At 37.1% G+C, this 14,949-nt stretch overlaps 1 protein-coding gene across 1 annotated transcript in view; it reads right to left on the bottom strand.

Annotated features, from left to right (window-relative positions):
• The window catches only part of LOC138699682 (integrin alpha-PS4-like), a 35,695-nt gene extending 20,746 nt beyond the window's left edge, over positions 1 to 14,949 (bottom strand). The window contains exons 1-7 of the mRNA XM_069825740.1: positions 14,751 to 14,949; positions 10,954 to 11,167; positions 10,744 to 10,879; positions 7,708 to 8,325; positions 6,438 to 6,614; positions 4,475 to 4,648; positions 2,402 to 2,593 (exon numbers count right to left, since the gene is read on the bottom strand). Of these exons, the coding sequence (XP_069681841.1) occupies positions 2,402 to 2,593; positions 4,475 to 4,648; positions 6,438 to 6,614; positions 7,708 to 8,325; positions 10,744 to 10,879; positions 10,954 to 11,167; positions 14,751 to 14,893 (1,654 nt within the window). The 5' untranslated portion in view covers positions 14,894 to 14,949. The remainder of the gene's footprint in view (positions 1 to 2,401; positions 2,594 to 4,474; positions 4,649 to 6,437; positions 6,615 to 7,707; positions 8,326 to 10,743; positions 10,880 to 10,953; positions 11,168 to 14,750) is intronic.

Below are 14,949 nucleotides of genomic sequence, written 5' to 3'. Positions count from 1 at the left end.
TGTCACTGCCATTGTCAACTCATGTTCTAAATCTCCACAGTTGAAACATGGTTGTAAATAGGGTAAATTAGGGTCTGTTGGACAGTCGGGTATGTTGAACACTTTGTACTTTAACGTGTTACCTCGCCACTTGTGGGCACCACATTCTGCTAGAAATTAATGACGGAAGTAGCCACGAGTGGGGCTACTTCTGTCATTGACTTCTAACAGAAGGTGGTGCCCACAAGTGGCGAGGTAACACGTTAAAGTACAAAGTGTCCAACATGCCCGACTGTCCAACAGACCCTAATTTACCCTATGTAATTAACTTTCACGGGCAAACGCATTTAAATCAAACTTGGTAAACATAAAATAGCATCTGATTGTCCTAATTTTGATTCTCTAAATTTAAAACCCTACACAAAATTAGGACATCTTCGGATTTCTCTGACAGTCTAATGGATCTCGTCCCATATTTCTTTATCTTAAAATGAACTATACAGAAGATTAAGAACTGTCTATGTTAGAGGACTTCAAGAAACATTTGTTGACCTTTCACATCTATGTTGAATTTCGACGTTAAATATCTTCCATACTTGAAAACATTGAAAGCACTTTTTGAAAACATAATACAATTAACAATGGCTGAAACCGGCCAGGAAGAGAAAAAGAAATTGGCTGAGTCGCTAGCTAGCTATGAAGAAGCTGCTTACTGAAGGATGCACTGAAAGTAATGGTGAACGAACGAAAGAAAAGTTTGGGGCAGAAAATAGACAACATTAAGACATATGGATGAGCCGCAGCCAGGAAGTCAAAAGGAGGCCAGCAATGGCAAAGAAAGCTTTTAATAGAAAAAGGAACACCTTCTGCGGACCTCTGGAAAAAGAACTAAGGAAGAGACTAGTGAAGTGCTTTGTGTGGAGTGTGATATTGTATGGGGCAGAAACATGGACATTACGACGAAATGAAGAGAAGCGATTAGAAGCATTTGAAATGTTGATATGGAGAAGAATGGAGCATGTGAAGTGGACAGACAGAATAAGAAATGAAGTTGTGTTGGAAAGAGTGGGTGACGGAAGAATGATGCTGAAACTGATTACAAAGAGAGAAAGGAATTGGATGGATCACTGGCTGAGAAGAAACTGTCTACAGGAGGATGCACTGGAAGGAATTATGAACGGGAGAAGAGTTCGGGGCAGAAGAAATCAGATGATAGATGACATTAAGATATGTGGATCATATGCGGAGACTAAGAGGAAAGCAGAAAATAGGAAAGATTGGAGAGTGCTTGGTTTGCAGTGAAAAACCTGCCTATGGGCAGAACACTTATGTATGTATGTATGTATGTATGTATGTATGTATGTATGTATGTATGTATGTATGTATGTATGTATGTATGTATGTATGTATGTATGTATGTATGTATGTATGTATGTATGTATGTATGTATGTATGTAGGGTAAAGTTACCTAATGTCGTGATACACCTAATTCCGTGATACCTTTTACAACTGAATGTCAGTCAATGCTTTGCCGTTCGATCATAGCGCCAGACATCTTTCTCATAAGAGTGGATATTTCACCTACTTTTGAGACATCGGTGAACTTCCTAGCAAGATATCCAATCCCGTGATATTCAGTGGAAAAATATATCACGGAAATAGGTGTATCACCACATTAGGCAACTTTACCCTATGTATATGTATCTGTGTGTATGTATGTATGTATGTATGTATGTATGTATGTATGTATGTATGTATGTATGTATGTATGTATGTATGTATGTATGTATGTAAGATATATATGGATCGTATACAGAGGCAGATGGAAAATAGTGAAAATAATTGTAGAATGCTGGGTTGCAGTGAAAGACGTTTACTTGAGCAGAATACTATCAATGAATGAATATATCAGATTATTACAAATAGCGATCAGTTACTTCTAAGTAGGAAACTTGCTCTGGCAAAACAAAAAACATCCAGATATAGCAGACTTATTTTAGGAAGTACTATCCATCCATAGGACAACAACAACATAATGTGTTTAATGGAATTTCGTGTGGAATGGCCAGTTCCATCAAGAAAACCCTTAACCAATTATCGAATAAAACTGAACTTCACTTATTATTCAGTTCCGATAAGTGAATACGTTAATGTTATCAATATATTCTATACAGCCCTACTAGGTGACCATTTTGTATGTGGAACGTGAACAGCTGCGCTGCGCTCTTATGTTGTTACTCTATGGGGAAAAGGACGACAGTCTGTGACTAGAATAAGAAAGCGATCGCACTGCATATATGACGTAACAGAGGCGTGCTGTGTATTAGTACAAGCAACTGCAGCTCCACAAACAGAATGGTCGGTAATACTCGTATTTACTCTGATACACAATAAGTTCTCCATATGTGATTAGCGACTCACTTCGAGGTTCGGTGTGTAGCTGATACGTAAGCCGCATGTCGATGGGCTGGAAGGCCTGCAGCGACCGTTCGATGCGGACTTTGTGTTCCCGGCAGTGTCGTCTGTTGCCGTCCAGAGCCTCAGTATAGTTGATATCGCGTGGCAACACCCGCATATAGACATTGTCCAGCTTCAAGATCATGTCCAGCATGTCTGTAACATAGGATAGTCAGAACGACAGGGATATGGCTTCGGATCAGTTATGGTAATCCCTCTTGGTAAATTTGCCAAATTTTTTCAATGGAATAATAAAATTTCTTTTCTCACACCCGAATTTTCTTGAATATGTCATTTATCTCGTAATGCTAGAGTCCTTTGTCGCACAAGAGAGACAGGTATATCTTCAGAATTGTTAATTCAACCAAATAGCATAAATTTACTCATAATGGTGAAGCTTAGCTACATTATGACTTGTTCTGGTGAAAACAGGCCTATAATATGAAACAATTTAAATTATTAAGTTCAATTGAATAACTCGTTACCAAAAAAGTTTAGTCCACTTTCAATGTTTTCGGGACTGCAAGAAAACCGCAACAATCAGTTTCCAAGAAAACGAGGAATAAGAAGTTGTGTCCAGTAGGTAGTCAACTTATTTCACGAATTATTTATTTTCCCATCTGACTCAGTAAATTAAAAGCTTTTCTTTTGTGAAATGAATGACATTTTCAGTAATTTTAGGCTGAACTAATTTTGGGAACAATATCTTCAATTGATGAGAATAATTAAATAAACTTGAATATTTGTCCAAAGTAATATTTAAATCATAATAGCAATTTATTTTATAGAACATAATGTTGTGACGGAATTAATAAAAATCTTATTTGAATAGTGACTGAACCTAATATTATAAAGTCTATTTAGTTATATAAATTTGTTTTCTAATTGAAGGGTTAATACAGAAAAATTTGTTTCTCTTTCGGTTTATTGATTTAGAATTCATTTTTTTTTGTATTTATAATTTGTATATGGGATAAACTCTATAGATAGTTTACGGCGATATTTATGTTTCTTTTATTTTGATTACTGGGTCTTTGACGTTTTCCTCTTATTGCGAGATCAGCGGAATGTTCTGTTATACGCCCCACACAGTTATTACAATATCTACGTTTGTACGATAGTAATTTTAGTTTCTAAAACCCGTTTAAAGGACCACAAAAGATGTTCAAAGTGTCCTGCTTCAGTGCATTTTTAAAATACCCGAAGATTTGTCTGAAATAGTCGACTAATCTCTTCTTGCGAAATATTCGAAATGCCTTTTCGGATATTTTTGCATAACTTGAAACTACAAAAACTTGCTAAAATATGATATATATATATATATATATATATATATATATATATATATATATATATATATATATATATATATATACTCTATACACCATATTCAGTCAATTAGAAGAACACAGTCGCTTGCAATAAACTACGCACCAAACAGTAATCCCTTCAGTATTTTCAAACAATTAGTAAAAACACAATCGTTTGGGCTACACAATGCACGAATGACTAATCCCTTCAGTGTTTTCAATTAGAAAAATACAGTAGCTTACATTAAATTACATACGAATGAGTAATTCCTTCAGTAGCTCACAACAGATTGAGGTGAACTGTACGCCCAACAAACGCCGTTAAACTTCAGGCGCACTGTGGGATGGAACGTAGCGTCATATACGGAGGACTCTGTAGATAGCTAGCGGTCATATTGATATACGACGTTTGCTTTAACGTATAGATGACTATAATTACTATAAAGTGAACTGAAGTGTATTACACAGTTGAAGTTTAAATATTCGTAACCTAATTTAATTTTTGTATTTTCTGAAAGATACTGTGCTGTTTATAGTAAGTTATAAACTGTAACACATTCTGAGACTATGAAATTTCTACTAATTTTGGGTAAAATCTTCAGTACTTCCCTTTATCCTTTCTCTGTTTTACAATAGCAAAATTTCTCAGAAAAACTGGAAATTTTCCTCGAATTTCTCCAATGCTGCATGAGGTATTAGTATGAAAAGGTTTGCTGCTGAGGCTTACCCAGTTTCGAAGATGCGAATTTAGAGCTGCAGGCCACACAGCTCGTGACGTTGAAGCCGGTGGTGTCCAGGCCAATGCTGCCGGAGCTAGAGGAAAGTGTCGCCTCGCAAGTGACCACTGGCAGCGTCTTAAGAACTACGGCATGACCCGACTGGTACGCGCCCACAGCGAAGTCTGTAACATGGGCGTGCGTCTTTAATACTTACGTCGAGAGTTATAAAAAAAATACCCTTCGCACTAGACAGAAAATCAGCTAAAAAGCTTAAAATGTTTATCATTCTCTTTGGCTAAATAAATAAATAAATAAGTAGATAAATAATTAAACAAAGAAATAAATGACTGACTGAATAGATAGATAGATAGATAGATAGATAGATAGATAGATAGATAGATAGATAGATAGATAGATAGATAGATAGATAGATAGATAGATAGATAGATAGATAGATAGATAGATAGATAGATAGATAGATAGATAGATAGATAGATAGATAGATAGATAGATAGATAGATAGATAGATAGATAGATAGATAGATAGATAGATAGATAGATAGATAGATAGATAGATAGATAGATAGATAGATAGATAGATAGATAGATAGATAGATAGATAGATAGATAGATAGATAGATAGATAGATAGATAGATAGATAGATAGATAGATAGATAGATAGATAGATAGATAGATAGATAGATAGATAGATAGATAGATAGATAGATAGATAGATAGATAGATAGATAGATAGATAGATAGATAGATAGATAGATAGATAGATAGATAGATAGATAGATAGATAGATAGATAGATAGATAGATAGATAGATAGATAGATAGATAGATAGATAGATAGATAGATAGATAGATAGATAGATAGATAGATAGATAGATAGATAGATAGATAGATAGATAGATAGATAGATAGATAGATAGATAGATAGATAGATAGATAGATAGATAGATAGATAGATAGATAGATAGATAGATAGATAGATAATATTTAGCTAATAACATCAAACTTTGCTCATCACTCTCAGCTAGCAGTTTTGTGGACAGATACTGAGAGTCCAGAGAAAGAATTTCTAAATCATTTATTTTTAAATTGTACTCTTGCATTTGCCTTGTATATACTCTGTTTAGTTTGCTTTTGGTCATTGAAAGGTTAATGACATTTGTCCATTACCCCTGCATTAAATAAATAAATAAATAATAAATATTTAGCTGTTACACATAGCCTCGCAAGGAATGTTGAAAATGTTTTGCACGGAGACAAATTTCAAAACCTTTTTATTCCATTTTGAACACTTCAATTAAATTTTCTCGTGGCACGGACTTGTAATTTTTTATATGATTTCTTTATGTCATCAATTGCTTTCTTGGGTTGAGTTGGTAAACAGGAAATCACCTGGGGTGGGAGATTAGATAGAGGAATCTTTCAAATAAAAATCGCTGTGAAATCTTCCTTTCTCCAAGAATTTCTTCTAAGAATTGCGTTTAGTTACTGAAAATTTAGGGTATGACCTTTTCCGGTTTAAGGAATCCGCTCTTAAGTCTGAGTTTTGTTAAGATTCAAAACAAAAGAAGCAATAGTTAATATTTATAAATGTTTTAATTTATTCGTCTTACTGGTAAAAATAGATTTAGAAACTGACATTCGCGATATTGTAGTTAATTGATATTTCATCTGTCTCTAGATATAGGCTAACTCGTCTTCTTTGCTTATGTGTGGTTTCTCGAAATTAAAAATTAAGACGGTTTCTTTGTTAGCTCACTTTTGCAATTTTTCAGACCTGACACTGCCGGCCTCTATTTAACACAACACAGAATTTCACGTTGACAATAGACAAACAAACATGATCTATGCTGACTTTAAACTCAGACTCCTTGAAATTGAGCCATGCTAAAGTTTTATCTTCGCGTGCGTATTAATTACTAGACTGTGGAGTGGGTCGTGGCGCCCCTAACCTGTGACGCCGTTGTCGTCGACGTCGACTCCGCGTGAGAAACTGATACCGAAACCTCTGAGACCCTGCTGAACGCTAGCGGAGGGGATACGTTGCGACGCTTGCCTGGGGACGTGTCCTGACCCATGGTAAACATATATGACGCCTGCATCTTCATAGGGCGCTCCCACGACGAAGTCTGCAACACAATGAGCGGGATCCATAAGCTTGCATACTAAAAGCAGTAACAGTAAATATGCAATCGTGGTGCTAACGAAATATAAATAATCATTCAAGGAAATATTTATACAGAATGAACCGTAAGTAATGTCATTAATTTCAGAGTGTTATTCTTTGAGATATTTCAAACAAAAAAGTTTAATACAATTTAGTCGATTTTGCTTCCCTTTCGAGATAAATTGTTTTATATGAAACGTTTCATAGAGTGTTTTAGGAAAACCATGATTTAATCCCCAATATGCTCAGTCAATTTAATAGACCAATGTATTATGATAATAATGTATTGAAATAATTTTAGTTTTGTCCTTCAAATGTGCATAAATTTGACCCAAACAAATGTAACATTGAAAAATTCCTTTGCAGCACGAAACGTTACATTTGTTCGGATCAAATTTCTGCATATTTGAAAGACAAAACTAAAATTATTTCAATAATTTATAATAATAATACGCTAGTAGCTGCTGAATTGGAGTAAATGGCCTATTTCTGTTTGTAGGATATTCAAGTCTGGTTCAATTTCTTAAAAAAAATGTTGAGGACTATTTACTTGGAAAATCTGTATCGTGTCATCAATTGAGTATCATGCATAGAAATCATCATTTCTAGTTACCACATTTGTTAAAATATTCAATAGCAATAGCTCAGCATCAAATAAGCAGCCAATAAGAAAACCAATTCACTTTTAAAGACTATTTGTCCTATATCAGTATTGATCTATTAAACATTCCAAAGTAGTATATCTTTAATGATATATTACCAGTCATAGAGACTACTTAACATTCCATAAAGAAAGACACAAAATATTATTTCCACAACTTTTGTTTAGACAGTTGTGGTGTCATCCTCTATATTTAACTATTTGTCAAATGAGTTACCTGTCTAAAATTCTACACTTAAAGTAAACAAACAGTTAGCAATCTGTTAAGCCAAACTAGTGTTGAAAACAAAAAAAAAACTATATTTAACAAACTGTTTAGAATTCAACAATCATAAAATTTTCTAACAATACTTGAAGAAAAGGGCCATAAGTGTTTCAGTGCAGTAGGACTCACCCTCATAGCCGTCCTTATCGAGATCACCAAGAGCCGCCACTGCAGTTCCAAATTGCGCCCCCGCCCGTCGCGGGCCGTCCAGGTAGTACGAGTCCGTGAACGACAGTTTTCCTTTCTCTTGCTTTGCCAGGTGCACTATGAGTCGCCCGCGATTCCAGTGCTTCTCCGTGCCGTAGAGCGGCGCCCCCACTAACACGTCGGGCAGGCCATCGCCATTGACGTCGGCGATTGCAAGGGCCGCGCCGAAGTACTCTCCAGTCTGCGACCCGCTCACAGTCGCCACCACGTTCAGCGCGTCGTTCCTCACGTCCAGCACGTACACTCTGCCCTGAAAGGCGGCGCCGGCTCGGGGTGCGCCGCTCACGTACAGCGTCCTGTTCACGAAGCGTCCGGACGCCAGCGAATAGCCCAGATAGCCGTACTGAGTCAGTTCCAATTTATAAGGGTTGGGCACTGTGGGGTGGGCGAAATCGCCCGCATCGAAACGCAGCAAAGTTCCGGTCCAGTCTAGCACCCCTGGCGCGCCCAACACCAGTCCTCCGTCCCCCTCGACGAAGTGCGCGGAGAAACCCATCTGTGCGAAAGCATACAAGTACGTCGTCTTCATGAAGGTCTGGTCTGAAGCACAGGAAAGAGGCTCACTTTCAGCCACCCATTCAAATAAGGAACAGAAGTTTCGCACCCATTCTTCAACTACGCGCACACGCACACACACAAACACAAATCTACAACTGCATAGCTTTCTTTATTGTGCTGCATATTTTTACGTAGAACTACATATGGATGCGATCACCTGTCGACAGGTGAATAGCTTTACTATGCTGCATATCTTTTCGTAGAACTACATACAGTGAATAACAGAATTATTCGGACACTTAATATTCCAAATGTTTATGTTTATGTTACTAAACATGTTTGCAAAAACGCAGAAATTACGCTTGCGGTTACGTCAAATAAACCAATTTGCTTAAAATGGGCATAAAAAGAGCTTGCTAATGTAATGGTATGTTAATATATTTATATAAAAATAAACAAATATACAATTTTCTGCGTAACAAAAATATTCGGACAGTCCTGTTGTACCTATTCTACACCCCTGTTGATTACTTACATTACAAAGTAGGTGGAGGTACCGAGTTTCAATAATATGCGAGAGTACTTAGTCTTACTTGTGCTGTCGTTTGAGCAAGACGGAACACAAAATGGGGCGTAAAGGTAAGCAAAAAATATTTAATCAGAGGCAGTTAGTGATATTCCATCACGAAAAAGGGAAAACCATTCGAAACATTGCAAATTTACTTCAGATGAAGAGAAGTACAGTGTCTGACATAATTCTCAGATATAAAAACGAGGACAGAATAGAGCTGAGAAAGCAAACAGGTCGCCGAAAAGTCCTCACAGACAGAGAAGAATCTCTTATTATCAGACAGATTAAAAATAACCCTCGTATAAGTGCCCCGAAGTTAGCTTCTGAAATTGAATCGGCTACGGGTAAAAAAGTGCATGCCCAAACAATTAAGAGGGCAATACATAAACGGGGCTACAACGGAAGAATAGCACGAAAAAAGCCTTATGTTTGTGAAAGGAACAGACGTAAACGACTTCAGTTTGCTAAAGAATATGAAAATAAAGGCGAAGATTGGTGGGAAAAGCTCTTTTTTATGAGAGCAAATTCAATGTTTTTAGCAGCGATGGTAGACAAATGGTCAGGAGAAAGCCTAAGGAGGAAATGAAAACCAAGAATTTGCGAGCTACTGTTAAATATGGTAGAGGAAATGTGATGATATGGGGGTGCATGTCAGCTTCTGGGGTTGGTGAATTGCTGTTCATCGAGGATCTCATGAAGAAGGAAGACTATCTACACCTCCTGCAACATAATTTAGTGAAAAGTGCAGAAAAGTTTGGAATTGAAAAGGAATTTATGTTTTACCAGAACAACGATCCCAAGCATAACTCCTATATTGTACAAGAATTTCTGCTCTACAAATGCCCTAAAGTGCTTCATCCTCCTCCACAATCGCCGGATTTGAACCCTATTGAACATTTATGGGAAGAACTTGACAGGAGGGTTGGATCAAGGCCTATTTCTTCTAAAGAAGAGCTAAAAGCAAGACTTCAAGAAGAATGAGTGAAAATTCCTATAGACATAACAAAAAAATTAGTACATAGCATGCCACGCCGACTGAAAGAAGTTATTAAACAGAAGGGTGATCCTACAATGTACTAATAATAACGAGATGAAATAGTATTCTTTGTTTTTAAAAAGTGTCCGAATATTTTTGTTAGTATTAGAAATGAAATGTTTTCTTTTATGTTTTAATAATTGGAAGAAGATTAAGTTAATTGGAATTGTTGTGTTGAAAATGTTTATATGAAATGGGATACTTTTAGGGAAAAAATAAGAAAAGCTTATTTTTTATATATTTATATGTAAATATATGGCATTGAATTGTTAGTTGACGGATGTCCGAATGTTTTTGTTACTCACTATAGATGCGATCACCTGTCGACAAGTGAAGAGCTTTACTATGCTGCGTATCTTTACATAGAAGGATTGATGAACAGCACGCGGTAGAAGAACAAGGGAATGTAGGCAGAACAAGAGGAATTCAAGAAGTACAAGGGGAATATACAGATAACAAAGGAAGAATATAAGAATAGTACGGGAATACAAGAAGAAAAAAAGGAATCTAAGGATAACAAATGGAGAAAGGATGACAAGGAGAATACAAGAAGAACAGAGGAAATGCAAGGAGAACATAGGGAATAAAAGAACAAGGGTAATGCAATGAGAACCAAGGTATTGAAAGGAGAACTGGGGGAATACAAAGAGACCAAGAGGAAAACAACTAGAACTGAGGGAAGACAAGGAGATCAAGGGAAGCACAAGGAGAACCAAAGGGATTGTATTCATAATGTGAAAGTCAATTCCTAACTTACCCCCTCCTACACCTAATGAGAAGAATGACTTAGTTCTACATAAAAAATAAGACATTTTCACTAATCAGTGGGAAGAGAATGTTCGGCCATACTCACTTATCCTGGCGAGGAGTGGCAGCATCTTCTCCGCTTGGGAAGCGGACTGGTTGACATTCGTGATGTAGCAGATCCCGTTCACATAGGTATTGTTGTCCTTTGTATAATAATAGTTGGTCCATCGAGATCCACATACCTGCAGAAACGAAGCCAATTATTGAGAAATGACGCACTATGCATGTGAAAGCGAAACCCTGTCCCGACACTCACCACAATACGGGAGCCCAACTGGTCGAGGGCGCCACCCACCCAGGCGCCGTCCTTGTGCTGCTGGTACTGAAGCGTATCGTTTCGGTCGTTGCCTGCAGCGTCTAGTAGCTGCGCTGAGCAGGACGCAGCCCCGTCCAGTGGACACTGATACAACACGCCCGGCTGCGCGATGTCAGGATGAGAGGAGTTGGCTCGCGGCGCCCCAACCAGCAGCCTGTAAGAATGGTAGGGAACAAAATGCGTACCAATATCAACACAGAAAATTATAACGATCACTCAAATTTTCTCAAAGTGAAATGTTAACTCGGATGGTAATTACCAGGCTTCGAGACTTGGGACCCGATATAATAAGTTTACTGTGCATGTACTATAGGTTGTTGACTCGCTGCAGGTAGTGAAAGATAGAGATGTGTTGAGGTAACAACGTTGCTATTTAGAATAGAGTACGGTACTATGGGGAAACACACATATGTACATTCTGAAAGTAAATATATGTACATTACACAATGAGTGTCAAAATAATATTAAAAGCATTTATTCTCCTGTCTTTTATAAGCATTTGTGTTTAATTATACACAGTGTTAAGGTTGGAAATAAACATGTAGCAATTTTAATTTCTTCATTTATCCTAATGGTCGTCTTTAGGAAGTGCAGTTACAGTACCGAATTGCAATGTACTACGAGATACATTCTCATTGTCTGAAACGTAAATTTTTTTCGGTTATCTGCCATACACAGTTTGTACTGTGAAAAGCTGAGCTCTACTTCGCATGACGTGATAGGAGCAAAACGAAAAAACCTAACATCATTGCAGTCTCTAAGAGACGGTCCTTTATTCTCGTATGACTCTATATCCACTAATTTGCTGTTTATATTACATAATATTCCATATCCGTTATTTTTACATAAAATTGATTTCCACTTCTGTTTTACTCGTACAGTAACCGGTGTACTTGGTGTCTCATTAATTCTCTGTGCCATTTCCTCAATTAATTTGAGGGCTTTCGGCATCTCTTGCTCTGACTTTTCTAACCGTGTTATAGTTTCAGACACAGTTTGAAAATAGGTTTGTATAAAAACCAAATTATTCGTCAGAACCTTCAAATTCAGAGCGTTTTTCTCTGCATATTTGTTGACATTCATTCTACAGTACCCCCACCCACTGTACGCTTTACCACTATATTCAGTACGCCGTTATGCGGATTTCCCACTGAACTGCTCTATTGGGTCCGAAGTCTCTAAGCCTAGTAATTACTCATGGTATGATTTTACACAGAGAAAGAAGGATATATGAATACAACCAAAACATCTGTAATATAAGTCGGACCATACTACAAAGTAAACATGGCTGACGCTGTGGCCCAATATGAATTCTTGCACATAGGCCGATTAAGCTCATTGTTCGCTCAACATCCAATAAATGGCCCGGGTGACATTCGTGAATCCGATGCTAACAGGCAGGCCATTCTTACTGAACCCCTTTACCCAGGTAGGTTAGGTTCCGTCGGCTACTGACAAGCCTGAATCCAGAGCCTCATAAAACCTTACTACAACCAGTAATCACCCCAGCCTGTTTTTACTATTACATACGATAGATTATTATAGAATAACTCTTCTCAGGTTCTCAGCCAGGTGAGTTGGAGATTAGCTTCCAAGCTTCATCCCTGAAGAAGATGGCAGAGCTAGCCGTCGAAAGCTTGGAAGCCAATCTCCAACTCACCTGGCTGAGAACCCGAGAAGAGTTATTCTATATCAAACGCCGGGAAAGCCTCAAGTCATAGATAGATTATTACTTTATTTTACGGCGTTTTACCAACTGTGACAGTTATCTAGCGTCTGAGTGAAATGAAGGTGATAATGACAGCGAAATGAGTCCAGAATCCAGAGTTGAAATCAATTCAGGATTTCCTCTTAATGGGTTGAGGGATAACCCCGGAGAAAACCTCAACTAGGTAACTTGTCCCAACAAGGATTTTGATCCAGATCCGCTCGTTTCACGGTCAGACAAGCTGTTACTCCACAATGGTGGACATGATAAGTGGTATGAGAGGTAAGTTGAGAGTATTGATGGAATATAAAAGAGAAACGGGATTATCCTGAGAATACTCTCTGCAACGTCTCTTTTTCCCGTCACAAATTTCATCCAGACATGATCGAGGATCGAATGCGGGTCGCCTGGATGGAAGACAAGAGTGATAGTACTGTAGGAACAGACTCGCACACTTATACATACAAAACACAACTGTAATATTTGTGTTACACATTGTGTTTAATAAACTGACGGCGTAGCTCAGTCGGCTAAGGCGCTTATATGCCAATACGGAGTTGCGCTCGGGCGCCGGTTCGATTCCTGCTTGAGCTGATTACCTAGTTGGGTTTTTCCGAGGGTTTCCTCAACAGTAATACGAATGTCAGGTAATCTATGGCGAATCCTCTGCCTCATCTCGCCAAATACCATCCCGCTATCACAAATCTCACCGGCGCTAAATAACCTACTAGTTGATACAGCGTCGTTAAGTAACCAAGTAAAAAATAAATAAACTGACTTCAATATTGCACGGAATTTTATTTTAAACAATTACACCACTTCTGCTAAACTGATCACGTACCTGCAATATCTCTCATTCAAATTATTATAATATTATACGCATTTAAAGACTTAGGTTGGAATAATGACTATTGGGTACTATTAATAATTTGTTACAATAATCAGTGAAAACAAGGCATAAAAATTATCCGTCCTAGTCACATGCTATAATCAATTCTTTCTGTAGCTTACAATATTATTAGTTTTCTATGAATTTTATTTTTAGTTCAACATTTCACAACTTGTTTTATTATCCAATTTTGTCTATCCTTCCGTTCTTTGGAAAAAACGTGCAGGTAAGTGATTTACATATTATCAATCTCAATAGAATAAACTCGCTTTTATTCCAATGTTTACAATTTCTATCATTTGTAAACATTTTGTAATTTTATCAGTGAAAGTTTTTCCCACCTTGATATTAGTCAACACAAACTAAAATATAACATATAAATGTATTACAATTTTATTTAGAAAAAGGTTAAACAGAAGAAGAAAAAAGATAAAGAAAGAAAGAAAAATAAAGACAAAAGAAACCAGAAGAAGAAAGAAAGAAAGGTAGGAAAAAAGAAAGAAAGAAAGAAGGACAGGAAAAAAGAAAGAAAGAAAGAAAGAAAGAAAGAAAGAAAGAAAGAAAGAAAGAAAGAAAGAAAGAAAGAAGGACAATCTTACTTATAAGATTAGTTGCCTAGGACAAACTTTCATTTTCTGAGAAAAAGTTTTCAAATTAAGCCTATACTTACTCACAATTAGACTAGTCACCTTGAAGTTCAAACTCTCATTTTCTGAGAAAAAATTTTTTAATTTATACTTACTTATAAGCTGAATTGGACTAATTGCATTGAAGGTGAAACTTTATGTTCTGTGAAAATGTTTTCAATTTATTCTTACTTAGAATTAATCTAGTTGCCTTGAAAGTCACACTTATACTGCCGAGAAAAAGTTTTCAATCAACGACTAGCTTGGTAACCAATAGATCACACAGAGGCTATGTAATCGAAGTTTTATGAATTGGAGTTTTAGTTGAATTTTTCGAATATCCAGATTGTCGCCTATAACCGATGACAGCACTCCATGTTGTCTTAAAGTAACTGCATGCAGAATATTTCACATCAAAAAACAATAAACATTAACTGTGAATCACTCTGAAATGTTGAAGCAAGAGAAATTCAGTAGCCGTTTATGCAGTTTTGTACAAATTTTGGAAACTTACCAATGCTTCTGTAGGGCTACGGAGAAGCCAAAGTATCCTTCTGGCTGGGAAGCAGGATCCTGAAACACAATAGCATCTCGAGGAGACACGTTGTAGCCCAGCGCGTGGACTACCAGGTGCAGAAACACCAGACTTAGCCACATTTCGGATAAGGAGTGGTAAACTCTGGTTCGCTTGGCATCATCTGACTCCTTATCGA

The sequence above is a fragment of the Periplaneta americana genome, chromosome 5, assembly GCF_040183065.1.
Source record: "Periplaneta americana isolate PAMFEO1 chromosome 5, P.americana_PAMFEO1_priV1, whole genome shotgun sequence".
NCBI lineage: Eukaryota > Metazoa > Arthropoda > Insecta > Blattodea > Blattidae > Periplaneta > Periplaneta americana.
The sequence above is the reverse complement of the archived record's forward strand: the minus strand, read 5'-3'. Positions and strand labels throughout refer to the sequence as shown.